This window comes from Malurus melanocephalus, unplaced genomic scaffold, assembly GCF_030028575.1.
Source record: "Malurus melanocephalus ecotype Western Australia unplaced genomic scaffold, MMel_1.1 scaffold_170, whole genome shotgun sequence".
Lineage (NCBI taxonomy): Eukaryota > Metazoa > Chordata > Aves > Passeriformes > Maluridae > Malurus > Malurus melanocephalus.
The window spans coordinates 323,091-349,143 of NW_026623402.1; the positions used below are offsets into that span (position 1 = coordinate 323,091).

The 26,053-nt window shown below is 41.2% G+C and overlaps 1 protein-coding gene across 2 annotated transcripts in view; it reads right to left on the bottom strand.

Moving 5' to 3' along the window:
- KATNIP (katanin interacting protein) overlaps window positions 1-25,909 on the bottom strand; it is a 57,804-nt gene extending 31,895 nt beyond the window's left edge. The window contains exons 1-12 of one of the 2 annotated variants that reach the window (XM_057372351.1): window positions 25,782-25,909; window positions 25,285-25,360; window positions 23,636-23,805; window positions 18,900-18,982; window positions 17,178-17,315; window positions 14,931-15,195; window positions 12,789-12,938; window positions 10,521-10,684; window positions 9,352-9,464; window positions 8,807-8,921; window positions 8,226-8,432; window positions 3,933-4,073 (exon numbers count right to left, since the gene is read on the bottom strand). In XM_057372351.1, the coding sequence (XP_057228334.1) occupies window positions 3,933-4,073; window positions 8,226-8,432; window positions 8,807-8,921; window positions 9,352-9,464; window positions 10,521-10,684; window positions 12,789-12,938; window positions 14,931-15,195; window positions 17,178-17,315; window positions 18,900-18,982; window positions 23,636-23,805; window positions 25,285-25,346 (1,608 nt within the window). In that variant the 5' untranslated portion in view covers window positions 25,347-25,360; window positions 25,782-25,909. Of the gene's footprint in view, window positions 1-3,932; window positions 4,074-8,225; window positions 8,433-8,806; window positions 8,922-9,351; window positions 9,465-10,520; window positions 10,685-12,788; window positions 12,939-14,930; window positions 15,196-17,177; window positions 17,316-18,899; window positions 18,986-23,635; window positions 23,806-25,284; window positions 25,361-25,781 lie in introns of both variants that reach the window. The other variant, XM_057372350.1, reaches the window with a different exon arrangement.
- Window positions 25,910-26,053: the final 144 nt, after the last annotated feature.

Sequence of the window (26,053 nt, forward strand, 5' to 3'; positions counted from 1 at the left end):
CTCTTAGAGACTCTCTGTTCTTTTCCTTCTTTTTGTGAAAACTAAGCAGCTTTTTGTGAAAGGAAGAAGTTTCAGTTTCATCCCTCTTGCTCATCCCATGGATGTCAGTTCTCTTGAACACTGATGTAAATTTTCCTCTGCTCCCAGACTAAACCAGTCACTCCTTCCCTTCCAAGAACAAATGTCTCTGGCTCTTCACTCCTGAACACACTGTTCAAAGCTTACAAGTCTTCCCATCTTCCATCCTGTTGCTTTCCCAATAAAAACATCTATGAGGCAAAAAAAAAAAAAAAAAAAAAAAAAAAAAATGCAATATGGAGCTACCCAGAGGGAAAAGCAGAAGATGCAGTGCAGGCATGACCAGAAAGCTCCAGGTGAGGGAGGGAAGTGGGTGCAGGAATGCAGACCACATTCCTGATGGGACAAGATAACCTTCAGGAAGTTCCTGGAGAACAGCTGTAAAACCAGTTTAATTGGCCATTATAGCATGGCTGCCTGTGCTCCTGGAGGATCATAAAGAGCTGRATCTCTGTGCTCAGGCAGTCAGCCATAAAACAGGATATTTCTTCCCCTTGAACGAGGACAASGCTGGATTGATCTAACTGGGGATCGAAACACTTCAGTAATTACAGCTATTGAAAGCTACCTGCGTGGCTTTGCCTGGAATTAGGATGGGGAAGACTACCAGAATGCCCCAATAATGCTATTTTTAAAATTTCTGTATGTCTGGRTTGTCAATGTCTTCCTTAGATGCTRGAAATATTGGMTAKTCATRGTTGAATTTAGGATAACTTGAACATTTCTGCATAATATTCCAGCTCTACAGCTGTTAGAAATACTCAGCCCTTAGTTCTGCATTTTTACCTGAAAACAGATGCAAACTGCAGGGGACCACAAAAATATAGATGTGYATTTGAAAAGTATTTGTGAATGTCATCTTTCTAAACTAAAATCAGCTACTCCTTAAGAACAACTTCTTTTTTTAAATGAATCCCACTGCAGKCACCAGCAGCAGAATTCCATTACARAAAGGGACAGTGGAGCTTGTTCTYCCTGAAAAAGGGACACTCAAGCCCAAAAAAGGGCCAGTCACTTCAAAATTACTATTCCAGTCAGTGGGAGACTTCCTCCTGTTCTCTGATGCTTGGGAATGTCTGGGATCGGTATTTCAGGAAGCAAAAGAGGTGTCTGAGCTGTGCCAAGATGAACAGCCAGGTATTTCTAGGAAAAGAGAGACTGGGGCTGGCATTGCAACAGCTGAAAGCTCAAAAGAGCTAATGAAAATCTTCTGCACCAAAATCCTGAGCTAATGAAAATCTTCTGCACCAAAATCCTGAGCAGACTGAGCCTCAGGAGGGAGGAAAAATCTGAACAGATCCCAGAGACTCCAAGAACAAACACATATGCAGGCACAAGCCTGAGAACTGCTCTTTTTTCACTCCCTCCCACCCCTTTGCTGAGTTTCCAGTTGCTTAGTGATCTGTTCTGGTGGAAAAGATTGACAGTTCAGCTTCCCCAGTAGCACTGCTCAGCTCTCCTCGAGCGTGAGGAGGCTGGAAAAATCCCTTCCTCATGAGTAATTCCAGCCTGTAAACAAGCACTCCATACTTCAGCCAAGGCAGGGCTTTTTACCTCCTGGCAGAAAAATTAAAAGGGCACAATGACTTAGAAGAAGCAAGTAGGTAGGATCAGTGTCAGAAAAGAAAAAGAAAATTTTAAAAAAKGRAAGATTTTGTGAAAGTAATTCTGGTTCCTTTTGATGTTCCTYCCCAGCCAGCACAGTGTCTGCTGGGATGGTGCCTCCCAAGGAGACAATTGGGATGGCATTTCTGGCCATTTCTGTGATATTTGTGCACAAARGATGGAGCTTAAAACCAGAGGCACTTTTCTGAGAATTCCTCCTGGACAGAGGACCTGAAATTGCATCTGCCTGACTTTTCAAAGAAGTGTGAAAAAGAAGCAGTAGAAGTCAAGAACCAAAGAAAACTCTCCTACAAAACTAATGGTGCTGGAATTGTGCTGCATCCTTACAGACCAGGCASCCAGGGGTAATCCYGCACTGAAAAAAACCCCAAGASAAYGGACAGCAACATATGCTCAGGAGGAACAAACACACAGAAAGAAAAAAATTACTCAACTGGAGAGCAACTAAGGCATAAATGCAGTTCAGTGTTGATTCCATTCCCAGTTTTGTGAAGACACACAACTGACATTGTACTAGATCTGAGAAAAAAGTTTTAATAGCACCAAGTAACAATGCCATTCCAAGGCTGTATCAAATTGTTACAAAATGTCTGACTGCTGCAGATAACCTTGAACTGCTGTTACACTTGTGCCCTCCCTGCTGACTAAAAATGACCTCCTTTTTTGCACGTCTCATTTGAAGTAAATAAAGGCAAGATGAAACATGCTCTGAGACTTTCCTTGGAATTCAATGAACCGAGGAATCTATGACAATGATGTCATCTGACTTTTACTGCTTCCTTCAGACACATTTTTTCTCCTTCCAGGCTCAAGTTCTGAAACTCAAACACACAAAAGTGCTGGCCTGACTTAATTTTTGGCCTATTTCTGGAAGCAGTACTTGGACATCTCTCACTTTGCATGCTTTTTGAGGGAAAGAAGGGAGATAGAATGATTACCAAAATCTGCCTCTGGATTTACATTAGCAGGAAGAAAATTGTTAGTTAATTATATTTTGGGGATTTATACTCCTCAGACAAAACTTCGTCATGACAAATTACAGAATTAGGCAGAACTGCTTTGTACGATTCTTTCATCTTAAGGATAATGAGATATTTCTGCAGCAAGTGTAAACTGCTGCATTTCCACCCAAATCCATAGGATTATATTCCCAAAGGATTTTACACATTGCCTCATAGCAGGTTATTAAAGAAGCCTTGAAATACAGACAAACATTTCTGTGTGCTTCCTGCATTATATTCAGCAGATTTGCTAACAAATCATACCATTACCTCCAAGAACAGCAGTCCCTCTCACACACTCTAATGATGATGGAACATCCTGTAGACCCCGTTTTAGCGAGAAAAGCTATTGAAATTCCAGGAAAATAAATATAAATCATGTTGTAGCAAATTTGTTTTAAGCTGTCCCTTCCATGGCCATTTCCGTATGTATAAATTACCATATGTGCTTATATAAGAACATGGATGAGAGCAAAACCAGAGGGATAAAGCCTCTTATTTATAATCCAGGACAGCAAATCCTCTTTGATCCAGTACCTGGGATTTTTTTTTTTCTTAACATTGCAGTGTACAAACAAGAATAATTTTCCTGGTGACATTCAAACACACAGACAAGAGACCATCTGCCATCTGCCATGATATGTCTCTCTTGTAACAGTAGATTATTTGTTTTATTATGAGCACACAGTAGTGGACTTTTTAATTGTCCCTGACCAGGGAGGGGGGCTGGAAYTGGATGGTCTTTAAGGTCCTTCCAAGCCAAACCATTTTATGATTCTCATTAAAGTGACAAACCCAAAACTGAGCAACAGTCAGCCTGTTTATATTTACAGACAGCAGGAAAGATGTATTTAAACACATATTTATTTATATTGTGATAAAACAACGCAAAGTCCTGAACATTGAGACACACTTACCTTTGTATCTTTATTTCTCACCCCAGTAAAGGATTAATGACAGAACGTGCAAGCCTTTTATTAGGTCTTTAGCCATCTTTAATAGCTTGGAAAGCAAATGCTCAGTGAGCCCATGAAAACATTATCACTACATTGTTAGCACTTACAATTAARACAAAAGCAAATTTCACAGCAGACAGGGACACCTCCAGCTCCTGTTTTATTACAGGAAATCGTATCCACTTTTATTTCACGCTTCTAGAAAGAAGATCCCCTGAATTTCCCCAGGCAAGGCAGAGCAAACACACAGAGTTGACAAAAGACTACTTACACTGGGAGTTGTGGTGCTGTAATTCCAAATCTTGATCTTGGATATACCAAAGTCACGTGAGCGGGTGGGATTGCGGATAACAAAGTAGAGTTGGACGGGTGGGTGGAAAGGGCACATCCACAGGCAGCTTTCCTTGGTGAGCTAAAAACACAGACAAGCAGCTGTCACCAACATTCCCTGTCCTGGAGYAGGGTGTTTTAATTACCTGCCCACCCCACAGCAGGCCAGGCATCCATTAGAAGAGCAAACATTTCGTAGAAGCTGCTACGTAAAGAGCAGAACCTCATTTCCCCGGAGTAAATCCCACTCTGGAGCCTGTCACACAGCTCCCAACAAGCTGGCAATGAGCTAAAGGTCAGCTGCCTGCTGTCCCAGGGAGACATCTGCACGCTCACAGAGCACAGGCACAGCAAGCCCAGTTTATTTTAATCAAATTAATCAGCTTTGCCGGCACTAGGGGGGATCGCTGAGCACAATGGACACTGTGCAGGCATTTTACTATTTCTTCACTTCTGGTTCATCCTCTAAGGAGGGGAATCTTKGAGAATTTTACTTCACTGCTTGCCTCTGTTTCAATCAGGCTTTGCAGATAATCAGCTCCAATTACAGGTTATTTCCTCAGAGCTATACTGGACTCTACACTGGAAATTKTCTATGATATCACAGAGCTCTCAACTTGAATTTTACATACAACTGGCAATCAAGAGATTTGAAAGTACCAAAAAATGCCTAATTCTGGACATTGTTGAGAACTGCTACCTCCACATGATCAGAATGCAGGAAAAGGCTATGTGGCAGCTCATGAAGAAGAAAGTCTCAGAATCAAAATGTTAAATATGAATATATTTGATGTCCAATGTTACCCCAAAACATGMGAGATGAACAAGGGCACAATGTGAATTCACATGCAGGTGACATTCCAGTGCTCAGCAATTAGCTGATAAATTAGTTCAGCTTCTATTCTCAGGGACACACAGCACATACACACATGCAGAGAAGGTAACAGGCAGTGTTTTTCCACATCTTTCTCTCTGAAGTGAGTGTTTCAGGTTTTCCTGAAGGCAGTAACCACAGAACTTTCCCACTGAGYCCTTCAGCTGTGTGACTAACAATGGCAAGGACAGAGCCTGCAGCCTGTTYGGAGCTGTTGTGAACAGATCCATTTCTGCCCGTGCTCATCTCTGTACTCCAGACTCTGATGGGTCTCTGCCCCAGAGCCTCTCAAAAAGCTTTGGGAGACTGTTGCTGCTTTTAACACCAGTTTGGAGCACAAACAGCCATAAGAGTGCCAGTCAGGTTTAATCTTTTCTACTTCAAAAAAAAAAAAAAAAGCCTCTTGACATCAAAGAAATGAAGGACAGCCCTCAAACCACTGTGAACCCAACTCCAGGGTCAGCTTCAAAGCTGCATCATATTTTTGAAGCCACACTACAAACAAGAATGGTTAAAAAATAATTTCCCAACAGCAAACAACATCTGAGGAGCAATCCACCTGCAGACCTCTCGAGTCAGGACCTGATTCCCCAGAAATCAATGTGTCCTGGTGTGTACTGAGAGCCAGAGGTGTCTTCACAGGAGGGTATTGACTCAGCACCAACATGGAAAGACCTGCTCCWGCTTCTCACTGGTTTCTCTGTAAAGCTGCATGTGATGTTCCAAAAACAGAAAGCTTATGAGAGCCAGGACGAGCACTGTGTCCTGAGTGAGAGGCAGCCATAGAGATCATTTTATTTGTCAGTGGAAATAACTGACAGGGCTGAGGTTAGGATGCTACAGTCCCCATTTGGATATCAAAGATCTGACACCAGAAACTGAAGGTGCATTGACAGACCCATGCCAAAACCCAGGAGACTGTGCAGGACTCTCATGTTTATCCCAAAGAGTGATGTCCTGTCTTTGCCTTCACATCATGCACTTGACTCTGAGGTTACTATCCTGGAGCTACTCCAGGTTACTATGGTTACTCCTGGAAAAGTGTAACCCAAAAATTCTTTGAACCATCAAGATGAACCTGGTACGTTAAGGAGTCAKAATTATATTGATGAAAAAGGGGAGGGTGGAAAATTTTAGTCTTTAGAATTTGTGGGAGACTGGCCTCAGACACTGCTTTTTGTGGGCACTGAAGGTGTAAATGCTGGAGAGTAAAGGAAAGCTCAAGCACAGTGAAGAGGACTGACACTGTGCTCTGAGGGTTCCCCATGGTGATCAAACACCTTTGTTAGATGTTTACCTGTGCTTGTTATTCTGGGTTTAAAAGACCTCTATATACATAAAAGAATCAAAAAGGTTTATGTAAAATAATTTCAATAAAATATCTAATCTATGATTTACTAAATATTATCACAGAATCCCAGAYTGSTTTGGGTTGGAAGGGACCTTAATCATCCAGTTCTAACCCCCWGCCATGGGCAGGGACACCTTCAACTTGGACACTGCCAGGGATCCASRGGCAGCCACAGCTKCTCTGTGCCAGGGCCTCCACACCCTCACAGTAAAGAATTCCCTCCTTATATCTAATCTAAAAAGTTGAGAGTACCTGATAATCTGCCAGGCATTTTCTTCTTTTACACTATATCACAAAGTACAAGGAAGGAGGCAGTTTAAGTGCTGTTCTTAAAAGTCCGAAAGGGTAATAAATAAACTGATAAAATCAAATCCCTGATCTTTAATAAGAGTGTTCTCAAAGACAAAAGTACATCTAAATGATCAAAGATGGAAGTATTTTAACCATGGGAAAATGAGTTTTCCACACAATAAGTTTTTATGTCAAGTTTTCATTCTGTTGAAAATATTCATTGCTTGRGGATTGATTAATTTATTGGTTTTTAAATGCACCCTAAAACTGTCCTGTGTGATCTGAAATGCACACAAACTGGAAATGCTGCTCTGCCTTCTGAAGGAATCTGCAGTTCAGGCACTACATTCCCACAGTCTCAGAGCACACTCCCTGCCCAGATTCCATCTTGGATGCAGCCTCAAGAGAGGAGATTACAGAGTGACAAATCAAGGGAATATATTAATCAATGAAATATGAAAGCTCATTACTTAATAATAATGGGATATATAAATGTATGAGTAATACTGAAACTAACAGGTTCATAATGGCTTAATGAATGTATTACTACATAATTTATAAATATCTGGAGAGCCTGAGAGTCACTGCTACAATTACTGCAACTACAACCACTACTACTAACTACTGCTGCTACTGAATGTCACCTGCCACACAGCCCAGCCTATCAAGGAGAATGGGTATTTATGAGATCCAAATTCCAATTTTCAGGAGACAGTAAGAAAGGTGTTTCAACTAAAAATATTTGTCTGAAAATAATGCTCCATGAGGAGTTTCAATGCAATTTCAAAATACGGCATTTCTGTCCTCTTTCARGTCTCATTTACCTTGCAAGCAGGAAAGTATCATTAGCATGAAATGAATTGTAATTTATGTTTTTAATAGACTAAGTCCTTTAGCATGCTTATCCACTAAAATCATACTGATTTTTTTACTAGAATCCTTGCTCTGAAGGCCCATGAAGACAAATGACACAGAGTGAATGTGCAGCACAAATGAAACCATGGTGGTGTGAAGGGCTGTGGACATTTGTTAATTCTTTCATACAGTCACTCTCTTTTGTCCATTGTCAYTAGTATGGGAGCACATCCTATCTCCTCATCTTACTATCTCACAACAGAGCCATGAAAGACTTTTATCTGCCACACATTTTTCTTAATCTTTTGTTCATAAGTACCTACACATTCTTACTCTCCCATTATTCTCCCCAAGGTAAAAAAAAAAACCAAGAGAAAACAGGGACATTTTCTTCATAAATTTACCTAAATTTGTATTATTTGTATTAACCATCTGGAAGAAATTAGCAGTGAAGCTCCTGTATCTTTGAGCCACAAGAATTATTTCAGTTTATCAGCAGACATACTGTACAAAGGTGAAATTCACTGTCCTTAAAGTTYTGTGATCTCCTTCTACAAATACATCACAATACTTAAAAAACTAAATGTCATCTTTTACCCAAGACAATGTCACAAAGTTAACACATGAGAAGGCAGAGTTAAAGCTTCCTCCTTCCAATCACTTAGTTAACTCAAGCAAATTAATCAAAGTCTGCTCTAAAACATAATCATAATTGAATATCAACATCTTGAACAGGAAAACTGGATTTGTTAATAATAAACAGTATTTGTAGCTTTGTTAATTATCAGATAGTTGTCATGTAGTCAGTGATAGAGTATTAGAGAAATACTGAGATTTTTACATTGAGGACTAAGCTGTCTTACATTGAGGTTCTTGTTGACCAGGCAGCACAAATCCCCTGCGTTGTCAGCATTTCGAATGTCCACGTCATGAGGAGACACAAACATCTTCTCGTTGTGCAAATCAAAGAATTCCACCTGCCTCAGGCCCACGCTTGCTGGATCCCCCCAGTTKGAAAGAAGCTCCATAGTCACATAAATGGCATCGTGCACTTCCATGCTGGCTGTCATCTGAACCAAAAKGAAATGTGGTAAAAATGTGACGTACCAATGAAATGTGAAACAAAACAGATTGTTAAGACTGCAAAACTGATGAGTCAGAAGCAAAAAGATTGCAAAGTCAAGGCTATTTGGGTAACTTTAAAATAATCATTTTGGGTTCCATCAATTCTGCCCACACAACATCAAAACTCTTACAAAGCCAAAGAGAAAGCAACTCTTTGTCTGATTCCTGTGTCATTCTGATGAACAATGATAAATTCCCTTTTCTTACMCTGACATAGGCTTATTCATTGATGTGGGGCAGACCTGGGGGACACAGCTCATTCAATGTACTTTTATTTCAATCATACTGGGAAGCACCAGATGGTGCAACATGCACAAACCTTCTCTCTGCACGTGGAATCCACTCCAGCTTTGTCACCAGCAATGGCTCTGTCATTGTCCCAGGCAGAATGGCTCCCACGCTCTGCAAAGGCTTTCAGGTGTCTCTTCTTTTGTCTGAAACAACAAATTCTGTGTTAGTTCCTTGTAAGTCCTGCATTTTTAAGGAACGGTGCAAAGGTGAAGAGATGATAGGATGAACCCCACAGGCAAATCCATGTGTTCCCACACTGAATGACAACTTTTGCAGCATTCCACTTTAAAAAGACAGAGTTTGGTTAAAAAAGTGGGCTCCAGTTCACAGTTGCATCTGAGGAGCTGTGAAAAAGGAATACAGAGGTGAACTGAAGACAATAAAGTGAGACATTGGCAGAGACTGGCTCAAGGCTGCATTTCCTGATTTGTTACTTGCACGGTGTCTCAGAAAGCTGCAAATTTCCAAGTATAACAATTCTAATAAAAACTCTCTTCAAAAAAGGGAAGTTAGCTTAAATTAAATAYAYATATAAATATATATATGGGTATTTATATGGATATATATATATACCTGCTCCCAAAAGGGCTGAATCTCTCCACAGCTCTTGTGACTGAAGTCCTTGTCTGGCGTTTTTCTGGAGGTTCAGTCATTGCAGAAAGAAGAGGTGAAACACAAAATGTCTTCTAAGTAAGAAAAAGATGAACATGTTTCACTCAGATTGTTCTTCACGTACCAGTGCGCAGCAATCTGCATCTCTGGAACAATGAAGAGTTTAGGCCCAGCTCATCTGCAACTCTGCACAAATTCAAGAACATTTAATGGAATTGGTCTTGATTTGTAATGAAAGAGCTGAGCTTGGAGCTTGATCTTCCATGTGGAAGGAAAGAACATAAAAGCATACTCTGAGGACTATTAAATATACATATACATATGTATCTGTGTGTGTGTGTRTAAACAATCTCATTGTATACATCTGGTAGGAATATCGTATTGGCCAAAGCTTTGGCACAGGACTACTACATCTTCTCCTCCAAAAATAGATCATAAAGTCTTTTRAATCCCCAAACCCCTCAATTTTATTACAATAAAATAATGCTTTCTTTYTTAAATGCCAAGCCATCAGCAGTGWCTGTCTAAGAGAAAACAGAGAAGTGCTGCAGTTCTTACTACGGGCTCTTTCTCTGACTGTACTCCACTTTTTTGCTGATTTTYGTTATTTCCTTGTTTATGAGTTTTAATTGTTTTTAAACATGGTTGTGGGAGGTACGAGAWGAACACACATTGGGGCAGAAAACCCTCAGCAGCTCCTCCTGAGTGAGATGCAGCCATGTACAGGCCAGCCCTGCTCCAAGAGCAGAGCGTGCACTGACAGGGAACAGTGCCCACATTGATGGCTCCTGGAGGAAGGAAGGATTTATTGGTAGGGAAATCACACATTATCCTGTTTCAGAAGCTTCCAGGATGAAAATGGCTCAACTGGGCCTGCAGCTGTGCATTTGACTGTACAGACACATCAGATGGCTGCTCTATCAGTTGCTCAGTGATCCCTGTAATCAAGAGGGAGCTGTGGGATGCCATCCTGAGGAAGCAGATTAAAGAAAACAACCCTTTGGAAAAATAATACAAATTAAATTACACTTAAGAGGCATCACCATTCATTCACACACAATCCACACATTCATACACCATTCATGGGGGTTTTGCTACTTGATCAAACAGCTCTGTTTTTCCTGCCATACCTTCTGAGGGGTTGTGGCCACTGTTTGCCTTTGCAGATCTCCCTGCAAGAATTCATTCTCAATCTGCACTGCTTGAACCACAGCTGAAACAGAGAGGTCAGGGTCCTTCTCACACACACTCTTCCTAGTGACTGAAAGGGATGTTTCTGGTCGACTTAAGGGTTCTGCCACCGAAAAAAAAGAGGAAGAAATACTCATTTATTCAGGACATACCAGTATGGAACATTCCAACAGCTGAAACATCTCACTCAGTCACTGACACAGGGCTTTGCAAGCAGTCTATAACCATCCCAAGTGAAGCTGAATTCCCTCAATTTGGTTTGATGTTAAAATTCCAGGTCACATCTACTTCAGGCAACATTAAAACAGCATCATAAAAACAGGAAAACTGACAAATAAGAAACGTAATTTTTATGCTGTTAAATTGTTTTGTTTYGGTATTTAGTGGAAATGCCTTGTAATAGACCATTGAAAAGAAGTATATATAATTTAAGCACAGCAGGAATTTGCAACCTAATTGGGGTGTTCAGCTATTTTGGAGAAATCCCCAGAGTCTTCTAGCAAAACAAGGGGAGTCAGGAGTTGCTATTTGCAAGGCAAAATAAATGACCTTATCACTTAAGCAGTCATCCCAATGCCCACACGAATCCCAATCTTCCCAAACTTCACGGAGAAACAGAAACACCACAGCCTATAAACAGGTTTGAAAGAAAGGAAATAAAATTTAACAACAGATGATGGGAGATTGGAGTAAAAGAGAAGCACAGTGGTTACAATCAAAAGAGAAGCACAGTGGTTATAGCTGAGGGCTTTAAAAGTCAAGGGAAGAGAAGAGAAGAGAATGAAGCTGTATAGATATTTGGAGTGAGGGGAAATATTGAACAGGCTGAAATGCCAGGTGCTCACAGCACTGCAGGGAGCAGAGCGCAGTGCAAGTAACATGAAATCCATTTTGAAAAGACAAGAAGTTAAAACTGAGCTGAGATTTGTGTGCAATTCACTCTTTGCACATATACTCWTGAAAACTTTCAACAAGCGTCAGTCATCTCTGCAAAAACAGGGATAGGAAAAAGTCCTGCTTATTCTTCTGTACTGTACCAMCCCCCTGAAATGAATTAATGTAAGGATTTAACATGGTAGTTGGATAGAAACAGCTCCAACCAGCATTGTTATAACCTGAGAAAATGCTGCACACATCTCTGAGAAGTCAAAGCAACATCTGCTCCAACAGATGGTGGGTGAGGGTCTCAGGAGCTACAAAGGGGATTTATTCTGGAGCCAAAAAGAATTAACTTCTTTTCCTCTCTTTGGTTTTCTGCCAATTCAGAAACTGATACTCTGGCTTTTCAAAACCACTGGCCTTACTGCTTTCTTGGGACACATCTGGATTCTGCTTCTTTGAAAAGAGCACAAAGAATTGCAGGTCTGAAAATTTCACCTCAGACCTTTCAAAACTCGAGTCGTTCAGGCTCGTTCAGTTAAGGACTGCATGGAACTACAACTGCACTCATGTCTTCAGCCCCTGCATTTGGAGTTTGGTGTGTTTTGTTGGGGTTTTTGCTCAGGTAAAGACCACACCTGAGCAGCAGATTTTTAGAATAARCAGCAGTGGCTTCAAATTATATTCTCCAACCCAAAATATTTTCCAGTATGGTCCTAAATTCTGGCATATCTATCCAGCACTGCAGACTGATCTCAGGGCTCCAGGAGGAATCCAAGTACAGCTCCAAGCAGTCACAGAGCTCTTTTGTGGTGCTGGGGAAACTGTGCCTTTATTGTGGTAGAGAATTCTGCATTTTTTATTGCTCCAAATGTGTTGTGTTAAACTCTTCCATCAAACATCAACTGCTGATTGGGAGAAGACACATTTCCATTAATACCACAGGGGTTAGAATCTCCGTGGGGGAACTGGGAAACACAGAGCAAGTACTGAGCAAGGACTGAAAGAGAGAGGGAAAATCTTGTGCTGTGCAAGCAAAAAGAGAAGGAAGATAGYAAAGGATAGTAAAGATGTGACAGAAAATTAAAGTATACAGGCTTTTATACTTTATCACAATTTCACTGAAGTCAAAATACTCGAGGTGTTAAAAACAACAACAAAAAAAAAGGCAGAAAAATGCCACTTTAAAAAAAAAAAAAAAAGGCAGCAGGGGAGTGACAGCCAAAAAGATCCCATAATGACAAATCTGTGCTGAAATTGCATCTGAGCCAGAGGGGGGAAAAGCACGAGAACTCTTCTTATTGACATCATATATTCTTATTTCTTACTAGAACAAWTTTTTTCATGTCTGTCCTGATGCAAGAACTCAGCAGAGAGGGGYCGAGTGACTTTATTTTTCAGCACGACTGGTTTGACAGGAATGTACACCTCAGCACTGTCCTTTCTTTTGGCTGAGAGAACTTTCACTGGCTTCACTTCTGCAAGATAAAAAGGAAACAGAAATAATAAACTTACAAGTTACGTGGGAGCAGGCAGCCTGGGAAAAATTATTGCATTTTAACTCCAAAAGTTTTGCTATTTTAATTATGTTAGCATAGTTAAAGTGATAATTTCCCTCCCTTTAACTGACACTGTTCTATTGATGCAGAAGCACATATGCATGGCTGGCACTAACTCAGTGAAACAAAATTAAAATAGTACTGTAATGTACCAATATATCTCATCTCTGCCAGAGATTTACCTGCGTTACTGTCAAGAAAAGAAGAAACAAAAAGTCCTGAGTCATTTGTTAATACAGCAATACCAAAATAAATTCTTAAAATACAGACTCAAATGCCTTGTTTAGAAGTTTCAAGGGGAGAGAGGGYTGTCCAGTGTAGTTCATATGAGAGCTTTCTCACTTTTTGATTTGAGACTTATTATTGCTCCTATTATTTAATTCACAGCTTTGAAATTTCTCTCTGGACAAAAAATCATGTACTCTGCCAGAGATTTTGTTCTCACTGCAGTTCTATCCCTTGTTCCTGTCTCTTCTTCTGCCCCTCTTCCCATCCACACTCCACTCACGTCTATGATAATGAGTGGAACACTCCTCTACTCAATTTATTCAAAGATTTTTCCTCTTAATTTATGCAATTAACTATGGATTAGGAAAAAAAAAAAAAAAAAAAAAGAAGCAGCAAAATAAACAAACCCAAAACCCCCAAACCAATTATTGTACCTGAAATTAGTGGGGAGGGAAGTTTGAGAAATACCAAATGTAGGTCTAGGTCTGGTTTCTGCCTGAACTCTCTACTTTTTGTGAAAACCATCTTTGAGACCTAATGGCTGGCTGTGGGTTTGGACACTGAGGTCTCCAAAGGATACAAAAAGAGACAAAAAAAAAGTGGCTCATATCATCCACCAGGGAGGAATAGCACACTGTGACAATAGCACTGTGACTTTGACCCAGGATGGCAAATGAAGTTGAGAATGGGAAGATCTGGCTGCCTGAATTACTGCAGAAATGGTTCAAAAATATATTTAAAACATAATTATTTCTTGAGAAATCTCCCAGAAAGTCTGAGACAATCTTAGTTCAAGTGTCTAGACCTGGTGGTTGCAGGTGCATTAACCAGAGCTGTATCTTTGGCTTTGCAAAAAAAATTCTCCATGAAGTAGTAAGAAAATGCAAATCTCCCAAATCAGGAGATGAAAGCAACAGGTTTGCTGAAGAGTATGAGAACTGGGGAGAGTATGGAGTAACCCCTAAAGATCACTCCCTTCAAAGTCATTCCCTCCAAGCATGATCACTGCAGCACTGCAGTGGTGTGGAAATGTCCTAGGTGAGCTGAGTATTGTATTCCTATCATCTGCCTATGTTAGAGGAAAGTTAAACAACCCTTCTGTAACTATACATTAGTCGAGACTGCTCTGGTTTGTTTGGTGATGTTCCTCCCTTCAAGGACAATGGGAGGGAAAGGGACAAGACACACACGTTTTTTTTTTCTCCTGGGAGGCTCTCGGGATCAGCGGTGGAAAAGAAGCTGCCTGCTCTCTTTGGGACTGCTCCTTTTTTTTTTCTCCCTTTCTTTGGACTTGTTTTTTTCCTCGAATTTTTTCCTTCATCATCTGAGAATTGGAGGATTGTCGTGGCACCACAGGCGAGAAAGATCCTTCAGTGAACCACCGGAGAGACTCTGAGCACCCCTCTGGGAGCCCCGGAGGGGAAGCTAGTCCCAGGAGGGAAGAGAAAGGCTTTAAGATCTAACAGCTGGTTCCACAGGTTTTGGGGTGTTTTTTTTTGTTTATTTTTATAATTTTAAATAAATAGGGATTTTTTTCCCTTTTCTTTTCACTTTCCTTTCTGTGGAAAAGTTTGTCTCTAGGACCCGGGTGGGGAAAAGAGAGGGGGGGAGGTTTGCTGGAACCTGGGAGTGTTTTGCTCCCATTAAATTCATTCAAACCACGACAGGAAGACACAGACTTACTGCTTTGATCCTGGTTGGACTCCAGCACCGTCAGGGCACCGGAATCAAGGGCAGAGCATCTCCCAGCATCCCCATGCTCAGAAGYTTCTTTCTGCAGTGCCCCACTGCTATCCAGCTGAAGGCCTTCAAAGCCTGTAATTGCTTCCTCAGTGGGAGATGGCTCTGAAAACACATCCTCCTCAACAGAGTCATAATCATCACTAAGGGAGTCTTCTTCCATCCTCTCCTCTTCCACACAGCGCTGCAAGCTGCTCCTCARTTCCTGCTACAATACAAACACATCTGTCAGAAAAGTTCCAACTYGTATTTTAAAATAAACCAGAGTGGCTGCTTCTTCCWCCCCAGGAGAAAGAAAAATCTTCTCATGAGCTCAGAGCCGTGATGCAGCTAAAAATATTCACATTCTTGTGTCAAGCTCCTTTGATGAGGGCTTGTAAAGGAAAATCATCCTACAACTCCTGTGCTCCTTCTCATCAGTACCCAGCAGGAACATTCTGTAGGCCAAGGAGTTTTTATGTGCAAAATCAATTTTTAGGAATAAGTTACAAAAAGAATGTAAGGGGGAGAGCAAAGGCACACATTTGTGCAGCTCACAGCTRTGCCTTGCTATTTGAAGAGTAGCTGCAATCGAGAATTTCCAAATGCCTTYACAAGACTGTCGAGCTCATGTAGCAGCAACTGCTTTTTAAGCACTTGATAGRTGATAACAGTCCTGCCTTGTACACATCTGTACTTCCAAAACCAGTAGCAAAATGTTGTGGTCTAATGGGCTAAGCTCCCAGTTTGCACAGTTTTTTGAAGTGGACACACTATAACAGGATTTTATGCAAAAAATAACCTCTTTTGAAATTTACTGTGGAAAAAAGTGCCCTGTCTCTCTCACCATACACCACAAACAGCCCAGATGATGCTGGAGAGCTGTGTGCTTTTCTGAATGCAAAAGGAAAAAACCTTGCATCTCTTAAATGCTTTTTTTACCCCMCTGCTTTGTTGGTTTTAGAGTTTTGAGATAAATATAGGTAAGCAAACTGTGMGAAATGAAAACCTGAAGCCACCTTAGGTACAAATGAACTGTGACAGTGTATATTCAGTTTGCAATGAAAGCTTCAAGCTGCTACAGATTACACTTGTTAGGAAATCCATGTTGACAGAAATATATTACAAAGAGCAGGCAAAGTCAGGTTCAAAAAAGGGTTTATAAGCACTCTGAGCCTTGATATTGAGCATGTCTTTCTGACAGTCAAAACTAATATTTCCAGCTCTTTGACAGGAAATTGTATAAGCTTTCTTTTCCTTTGAAACCTTTGCATCTGCATTGTAACAAGACATTCAAAAAAACACATTATAGCCTCAGCAAAATCAAAAGTATTTCCATCTTGAATCAAAAGAAAAGCGGGGGGTTGTTTGGAAATTATTAGCTTACTTTAAAAACACATAAAAGATATAAATATCCATCGGTGTAAACAAGTTACCAGTTTGTAGAGTAAAAAATAATCATTAGTTCAAGAGCAATACAGGAACGAGAGAAAGATGCAAGCAAGGAAAATATGCTTGGGAATTTTGTCTGATATGTGGTAAACAGTTTCATATACAGATGCTACTCCATTACCCAGAAAAGTTTTATTTATGCCATTAATTGGTTAGGCAGAAAATCATTCATAAACCTTTGTTCATTTATTTGTTTTCTTTCCCATTTGTGAAGTGTGCTAGAACAAACTGCAATTAGTGATCAAATGGAAGGCTGCACAGTCAATATAATAACAATCCTTGATGGAAAGCAACCATATTGATTATAATACTTTCAAASCTTTAGTCTGATTTTTGTTAGGTAGAACAATGACATGCAACAATTTTAGTATGATTATCTAAAGACTAACCAAAAGGCAGAAAAAGCTGTTGTTTCAGCTTTCCCTAMCCTGACACCCTGGAGTGATGTTCATGTGGACAATCATTCAGTGGAATGAAAGAGAAGCCTTGCAGCAAACATCTTGATTCAACCCAACAGAGACAACATTCCACCCTTTAAAAATAGGGTTTAACATTTTGTAGTGTTGCTGACTGAGACTAGATCTTCCAGGAAGCTTTACTTTTCTTTTCTTTTCCTTTTTTCTGTCACATCTCATCAAAGCAAAATCCCCAAATGAAGACAGCACTACACACAGGGTTTGGATGCTCCAGCACAAGCTGATACCTGAGCCCATTCACATTTCAATGACACAAACAACAGAAGGCCACTGCCAATAGTACCTGGGAGAGAGGACCATCATCTTCATCACTGCTGCTCTCCACATTCAAGCTTTCATATGGTTCAAAATCATCAGAGTACACCAGAGATGGTTTGATGTAGAGTTTATCCCCTTGTTCTGTTTTAATTGCCACAGTTTTCTGTCAAAAGAAGCATTCAAAGAAATTTTCATTTCTCCTGTGCTCTCAGCAGCACAAAAGGAGTAACCATCACACTTTATATACCAATATCATGATCAAGCATTGCTTTCCCCTCTGTTCCAGAGGTTTCTGCCCTCCCTGAGCACACTTTTGGGCCCCTGAATTTTGGTTTAACTGTCCTGGTCAAACTCCCCACCTGCTGCTGCTGCTGTGCCCAGAGAGGGCAGTGATATTAAACCTCATTATCTGCTGTTCATACACTCCTCTAGCATTTCCTAAGGGCCAGGGRCAGAGATGTCCCAGAGGGGATATCCTTAGGCAAAATGGGTGAATTCTTTCAGWAAGTCTATCTTTCCCCCTAACAGCATCCCTTAGCACAGCCCAGGGTTGACAGGAATGGCCAGGAATTGCCGGGTCCTCCAGTTATCAAAAAAAAATCCACATGGAAAATCACTGGGAAAGGAAACTGCTGTCTGCTCCTTCTCAGTCTGTGGTTGCACTTTTCCTTAGCTAAATAATTCTAAATAGTTCATCAGGATATGATAACTGCTATCCTCCCATCCAGCTGGACAAAAGACTTAAGGAACCATCCAAAGCAAGCCCCAGGTTTTAGTACAGAGGCACACATTTGGCAAATTTAGCAAAGAAATCCTGACAGGTCATAATGTAAACAGAGATCTACTGGGAGAAACAGCAGCTGAGAAAATGAATTCAACTAAGCAGTAAAGGTGGTAAATAAAGCAATGCAGCCCTAAAGCTTGAAYGTGCAGTATTTTGTGAAAGAAAAGAAAACCTGCATGGCATAAACACTYGATCCACAGTGACACAGAGCCCTGAGCCCATCACTCAAGCACAGACTGGACAACCAGTCAGGCCAATGGCTACCCAAGCAGTGTAATTATTTGAGTGACATGTCTCCATTCTTCTGAATTTACATTTATTCTTTTAATATAGTCCTTGATAGGTTAACTCAGAAAATTCTTTAGGCCAAAAGAAAACAAGTTTATCTTCTGAGGTTTCTCCAGTGAACCAACAACTATGAAGCTGATGGCTTCAAATTTCACACAGATGGGATATTTRTATTATCTATATGCATTTTCCTCTCGTATGATCTACAGGAATTTGTCACAAATTACAACTCAAATTATGCAAATTGCATTTCTTTGTCCCTCAATCCTCCTGCAGGGTAGAGAACAGCAGTTACAGGCAGGGATGTCACTCCATCCTGGAGTTTCTCCATCCTCTGCACTACATAAACTCCCTAGGSTGCCATCAGAGATCTCCAGCAGCAGCCACTCTGCTGGAGGACACATTGAGCCAATCCTGTCCAGGCTATGAAACTTTCTGTGATGAACATCACTGAAATCAAATCCTTTCAATGAGATTTGCCTTTTTAGGCTTCCAAGTARCCACAAAACCGAGCAGGATATAAGCTCACATTGTCACTCAGCWTCCAGACCAAGCCACTCAGTTTCTAAGAGCCTCCCAGCTGCCCACTCTGTACCAGCAGCAACCAATTTCCCCTAAAGTTATTTACAACCCAAGAATTATTTCAAAGCCCCATTTCTTCCACCTGCTCCATACCTGAAGCCAATTCCTGCGTCGCACCTTGCTCGGGGCAGTCTGAGTGCTGTGCTCTTGCAGCCCACTCTCTTCCAGCTGCACTGCTTCTTCAGCAGGGACACACARGAATTAGAAGACAGGAGAGAGAAAGCAAAAATATTATGTTAGACAATAAAGGTTGTGGGTTTAGGGGTTTTTGTTTCCCTCCAGGCGAGGACAGAAGAGTAAATCTGACATGTGAATGGAATCAACAGCTGCAAAGACATCCTGGGGCAGATCCTGGTCAGGTCTAGCAACAGGAGTTTTGAGCCTCTTCAGGGACAGTCATCAGCAAGTGTTTTTAAGAGAATAAATTCTTTTAAGATGCAATAGCCTAACAGCAGRTGAAGCCTCACCTTTTTTGATATGMAAATATAGAAATAAATTCTAGAAYAGGGGTGMACATYATTCTGATCCAGAGCTGGGTAGAAARTAACCTGTCTTAGGAAGCCAGCTGAGCCCAGAACCCAACTACMAAAGGCASACTRAAGGGTTCTGGTGAGCAACAGGTAACATAAGGGGTTTAAAAAGGAATTGTGTGTATTTATTCCCAAAATTAAGGAAACACAAAGCATTRGAAGATTAAACAGAATGTTTTAGGTCTTTAATATGCTATGCAGAGAAGGATTCTTCACGTATAAGCCATAAATGAAGGASAAACAGCTGTTATCCTTCATTTCTAAGGCAAGGAAGAGTTGMTTCAGGAACTTCTACAAAATATCTCTGCATGGTCAAGGAGAACTAAGGGTCCCTGTGCTGGAAGTGGCCCCAGCTTAGAGTGGAACAATGGATTTTTGAGAAGATGCTTTGATTGAGACAAAGAGACTGACAACTTCAGGTCACATCAGCATCTTCAACGGAACAAGGGCATCACCAACACTCTCAGTAGCATCCTAAATAAAGGCATCTCATTTCCTATGGCCAAGACAGATTTACAGCTTCCATTTCTTCTCAGTGGAAAAAAACAGCTGATGCAAAACCTTTTTTCTTTAAGCCATAATTTAATGGTCACCCCAAGGCTGCAGGAACTGGCACTACCAATAAAAGAAGCAATTGTCCTACAAAGGTCATAGAATCACAGAAAGATTTAATTTGGAAGGAACCTCTGAGGGTCACCAAGTCCAGCTTTCCACTCAAAAYAGGGCTTATTTCAGAATTAAATCAGTTTGCTCATTACAGCTCTCAATACCACATTTTCTCTTCTTTTTTTTTTGGGTTGGACAACCTTACATGCACCTACCTGTGCAGTGACTTGTTCAGAGAATTGATAGAGAAGTTTGGGAACTGAGATTGGGAAGTTTTAACCATGGGAAAACATAAAAAATTCCTTTTAATTATAGGCCCTTGTGCAATCTGGTTCACCTGCACAAAAGCTGGTCCAAGCGGACAGGAGGGAACAGGCCCAGGGCAGGACCATTGGTCAGTGTGTGTTTATGTCCATTTGGAGTGATCACAACATTCCAAAGCAGCAATGGGATGTTGTTCTATTGCCTCAGYACAAAGTGTCTGTCTCACAGGCCCAGAACAGGACTAAACACAGAGGGGAAAGGGGATGGACTGCTCCAGGGAAGAGAAACAGCCTTTCCAACCAGAGCTCCTGCTACTCCAAAGGCCATTCCCAAGTTACTCTGAGTCATTAGCATTGGTGCTGATTGCCACAGGCTCTTCTGGCACTGAGGGTGAACTGTCCAGAGCTGACATTGTGAGCAGCTTTGTTGGATTCAGTCACAGCCTTGGGACAGAACTGGGAGCATCTTTCCCTTCCACCTCCTGAGCAATCCATCTCCTCCAGGTAACTGTCCAGGAGCCCCTCAGGTGTGCTGCAAATGTAAGCAGAAAGAGGGAGATGGCAGGAGTCATGGCACCACTGCTGAGTCCTTCATCCTCAGAATTGTTTGAGTGCCTGAAGAGACTCTTCATGGGGTGCCAGGACAAGGAGGAATGGCTTCACACTGACAGAGTACCCTTAGATTAGATATCAGAAAAAAATCTTCCCTGTGAGGGTGATGAGGGCCTGGCACAGGCTGCAGAGAAGCTGTGGCTGCCCTATCCCTGGAAGTTTCCAAGGGCAGGTTGGATGGAGCTTGGAGCAACCTGGGATAGTGGAAGGTGTCCCTGCCCTGGAATAAGATGAGCTTTAATGTCCCTCCCAATTCTGGGATTCCACGACTCTACTTAGTGATGGATTCATGTGACCAGGTCTCTATAATCCAGGAAAAAGCAGTAACTCAGATCCCAGGTGGAGGCTGATGCAGCTGAAAGAGTCATCTGTGCAACAAACACAGCTTTGGAACAAGTGTCCTTCCCATGGGATGGATGGGATGTGAATCCCAACCAGTACCTGTGTGGGCACACAGAACAGGTCTATTGGTGTCATTCCCTTGGAGGCTTGGGCTGACAGGRCCTACCTGAGTAGCCAAGGACTGAGCAGAACATCTTCAAAATATCAGTCCTGATCCAAGGAGACCCCACACCACCCTCAAGCCACACATTTGTGACCACACAGACATTCACTGGAACAACATGGCTGTGAAACTGTGTGTGGGTTACAGAGCCAAAGAAATGACAGCACACCTAGAGCCCAGCTACACTACCCACAACCCATCATTTACTTTAATTCATTACCAACCYTAAGCACAAAAAGTTTATCCATCACTATTATCAGTGATTACTCCTAGGGAACACAGACAAAGAAAACAGTCCTGACAAATAGATTTATGATGACACTTTCAGGAACCAGGAAGAGGGATTTATGCCCGTTCTGGATTATTGAGTACCACACATTCCTAATTTTTCAGTGAAGACTAATCCTATAGATGGATGCTTTAGAAGTAATAAATGATGCAATAACTCTCAGGGGAGATGGATAGGGAAGAAAACTCRGTGCTGTATCTCAGCTAGGAATCATTTCTGTAAGTAAAATCATATTCAATCATTGAGAAGAAAGGCCTAGAAACGAAAGAGAAAACAAAATTGCTMAGGTAGAACCCACAGGCAAGAAGCTCATACAGACCAGCAGTGACTCCCATTCTGGATTCCAGGGGCAAAACCAAATGGAAGAGGAAAAATGACAGGATGGTGGCTCAGCTGGTGTCTTTCACTGCAGGTGCATGAGTTAAAACAACACCACTGGGGAGTTAAGAAACAGCAAAACACTGAGTTATCTTCTGCAGAAGTGGTGCTACAGTCTCCAATTRATGGAGTTGAGGAAAGGAACAGAGACTGCAACTGAAGCCTTTTGAGGTCCCTAAAACATGTAGTCTACCTTAGCTGAACCAAATGGCATTAAGAGACCATAAAAATAAAGAATTTTAGTTAAGCTTACACATAACAACTGCACAGCAGAATTTTAAGAAGAAATTTCTCTTGACAAGAGTTCCATTACAGCTGCTGCCACAATATCCCTTCACAATTTTTGGAGCACAAAGTCCAAGGTGTTGATTTACACCCTCTTTAGCTACCTGAAAGTGCACCAGCCCCGTGTGACAGAGCACACAATTTCCACCATTTCCCAGTATCCAAGAAAAGGARCATTTGTGCATCATTACACACAACGTTTCACTTTCATATGGAACAGTGAAATCGGGTGACAAGCTGATTCCTCATCACCATCCCATACAAGCTGCAGGAAATCCTACARCAGACAGGTAAGCTGAACACACATCAGCCTGAAAACAAGTAGTGCGTGCCCAGGGTAGGAGGAAAACAAATCAAAAAGAGATTAATTTAGAAAATGGTTGGAAAATGGTTAAGTTAGAGCCATGGTTGGAAACATTACTGAAGGAAGAGTTAGTTTCCAGTATCGTTGAGATTATTAAATCTTCAATCAACACATTATCATACCAGGTAACTTTTTTAACTCTTTGTCTTCATTTTTATTGAAAATTAAGCTTAAGCAGGCTATCACACATTAGAAAGCACACTCTGAGACAGACAGGTTGTAGCAAGCRTGAACATAACTTACTAAGGCTGGTAAATTGCTTTACACAGGGATTTAGTAAAATCAACTTTCTTTTCATTATGCTAAATAGATTAGGAGGCCAGTAAGCTCATAGTTTATACTTTCATGCATGCAAAATTATTCCTGTCACTGCACTGCTCTGGATGATAGACAGACTTAAATTAGAAACAAAATACCCATTTTTACATAAAGCCAGCTAATCACTGGGRAAAAATGGTCGATTTTCTTTACTTCAAATATTTAAATAAAGATTAGCTGTCTTTATAAGACAACTATTACAGCTTAAACATAATTTATGAGCTTAATGAAGCTATTACTGGATATAATTTGATTACAGTCTATGTCATCAAATGTCATTTGTCCTCAGGACACCAGACTTGGATCACACTGAAGTCCATCAGATCTTAAATCCTCTTAATGATGTTATGTGTCAAAGGTACACCATTATTTTCCACTGACAATTTATATACATTTCTAATCTACTTTTAGTTGGAGCTGTTTAACAAATGAAGATGCAGGGAAGTTAAATGTTGGAATTAATCAGGGATCAAGTGAAAAATGGTTAGGGTGTTGCAGAGACCATTCCTCACACACAATCAGCTGAAGCACTCAGATTTCCATGGAATTTCATCCCACCAAGCTCCAGTRGTGCTGTCCCAGTTCCACAGCCTGCCCAGTGAGCTCAGTGAGTTACAGCTCTGGTGAGCACATGTTCCAAAGAGCTGCAGACCCTCTGCCAGGCTCCCCTGGCACTCACCCTTTGTCCTGGTGGGCTTTGCCCTGTTTCTCAGGAAGCTGTGGGGGGTGATTTTCCTGCGGTATTTTCTCAGCTCTGAGTTAGCTCCATTCACATACAAAGAAAATCCTTTTTCCAACTGTTCCAGTTTGATTTGCATGGGATCTTTTCGTTTTAACCGCTCCTGCAGCCTGAAGGAGAGAGGACAATAATTCATCCTTGCACAGGGCATACACAGATGGTCAGATCACCAATAAATACAGCAACACACCGCGTCACAAAGCTGAAAATTATGTTCACAGTTCAAGTGACCCTATCAGAATACATCTTCCAGAGTCTGTTCCTGTTCTGTGTATGAGCACCCACACACTGTGACAGAGGAAGTTTGACAGAGCTTTTTCTTTCTGAGATTTCTTCCTACTTTATTTCTTATTTCACATTATTTTTTCCATTTRGTATGTTGCACATTCAACCTTTCTCCATAAGAATTTTTAAGAGTTTCACTTAGAATTTCAAGAAGCTTAAAAATTGTTGACCTCTTTTCAAAACAGATTATTTGTGTTTTGAAACTGAAGGTGGAAAGCCCCCAGCCAACAGTGCAGTTAGAGATACYAGAAAATGAAAGGCTGGTTAAAATGATATTTTTAAATGCCCTTCCATGGGTTCAGTGAAACAGCTGCTCTTCTTCTTCCAAGTCTCATTTTCTCTCCTTTCACCACGGGTTATACCTGGTCCATGCTCATTCCTTTGGTGAGGTGACATGCAGGCCAAGAGATTGGCATCCTGGAGGTGACAATTTGTGCCTGTCCCTGCTCCACCAAATTTCTCTCTGGCTCCAGGATGAGTCAATCCACAGGCCAAAGTCCCCCAAGGGTGTCTACGTTGTGACACAAGCCACCTTTTCCCAGGAGCATGGCCCCAGCAGCCAGAATCAGAGCTCTCACACTAAGGCTGCAAATTGGTTTAACCACTAAATAAATTGATTTTATCCTTTTCTCAAACCACCTTAGGAAATGATATAGAAAAGAAACCTGTGGTTACAAAAATTGCCCGGCCTCTTAACWTAAGTGTGGCCTTCAAGGTCTTTTTTGTCTTTTCACCAAACCAGTTTGTTATAGAATTTCATTAGAAAACTTCTGGTACAGGAGGGAATTCAGCAAGAAAGTCCTGTAGACTCCTTTGAATTAACCTACAAAGTTCATCTTTGTATAGTGGCTATAGAGACAGGAGCACATGAACAAAGAGGAAAARAAATGTTTGAAACTTGTCTGAAAGACACTGGAGTTTGCAAAGGCAACCTGGATGCCCTTATTTCCCACTTTTCTGTATTTCTGACAACATAAAAACTGTGTATTATAACTASACCCTCACATAGTATAAGTTGCCAGTTCCTTCTGAATCTACAAGCTCTTGCTCCAGAAACAAAAATCTTCCCTGTCAGCCATGGAAAAAAATAACTCTTTTATTAATAAATGTATTTCTATTTTAAATGCTGAAGAAACAATGTGACCTCCTCTAAAAACAAGAACTTTTAGGAAACAAAGAGAAGAAGACAGAAGCACCCAAATGCTTTAAAGCATAGCAAATCAGATTTTGYATCACAGCTGCTGATATTTGATACAACACAACAGATATTTCATACCCAATGTGGTAACAAATGTGTACCTTACCGGTTTCTCTGCTGAAGGGATATTAAATATTCGTCATGTTTTTCATCAAAGTCAGTTACCATGTCTTAGCATAAACCTGAAATGAAAATATAATGGTCACACTGAATGATTTATTATGGAGTACCACTAGTTTTGCACCCTCAGTAGATGAGAAGGCTATGAACTGAAAAATGTTCCTCCTTCAACCACACATAAAGCTGTCAGGGCCGTAAATAAAGCTCCTGAAGAACAGGAGGAAACAGTAGTTGTTTCACTTAGTTTTCAGAACACTTCTCAATGTATTGAAGAAGCTAGAAACATTAAAAGTGAAAGGCACATGCTATAATGAGTTTATAATCCCAGACGTGGCAAGCAGGACAACCCTGGGGCACAGCAGTGCCCAAACCCCAGCAGGGGATGAATTCTCTGAACTGCTACTGCTCATCAGGTGAGCTCATCCTCCAGATTGTTCACTGCAGGGGCTGCATGTATTCAAAGTGCTTGATTAAAGATTTTACCTGGTTTGCCATTCAGGAAACCTGAACTTTTCCAGCAATCCCCACCAAGCCGCTGCCGCACGCYGTGCCAGGGTGCGCTCCTGTACACTCAGAAGTTTAAATGTGCCACCAGCACGTTTCGTTTAGCCCTGTACCAAAGAGAGGAGCCCGTGTTTCGCCTTTTACCGACCGCAGGGCAGCTCTGGGTGCTGGGGAACGCGGAGGAGCCCCGGGAACAGCCCAGGACGGACACGGACCGGGGATGATAGAGCCTCCAGATGGACACTGAGACC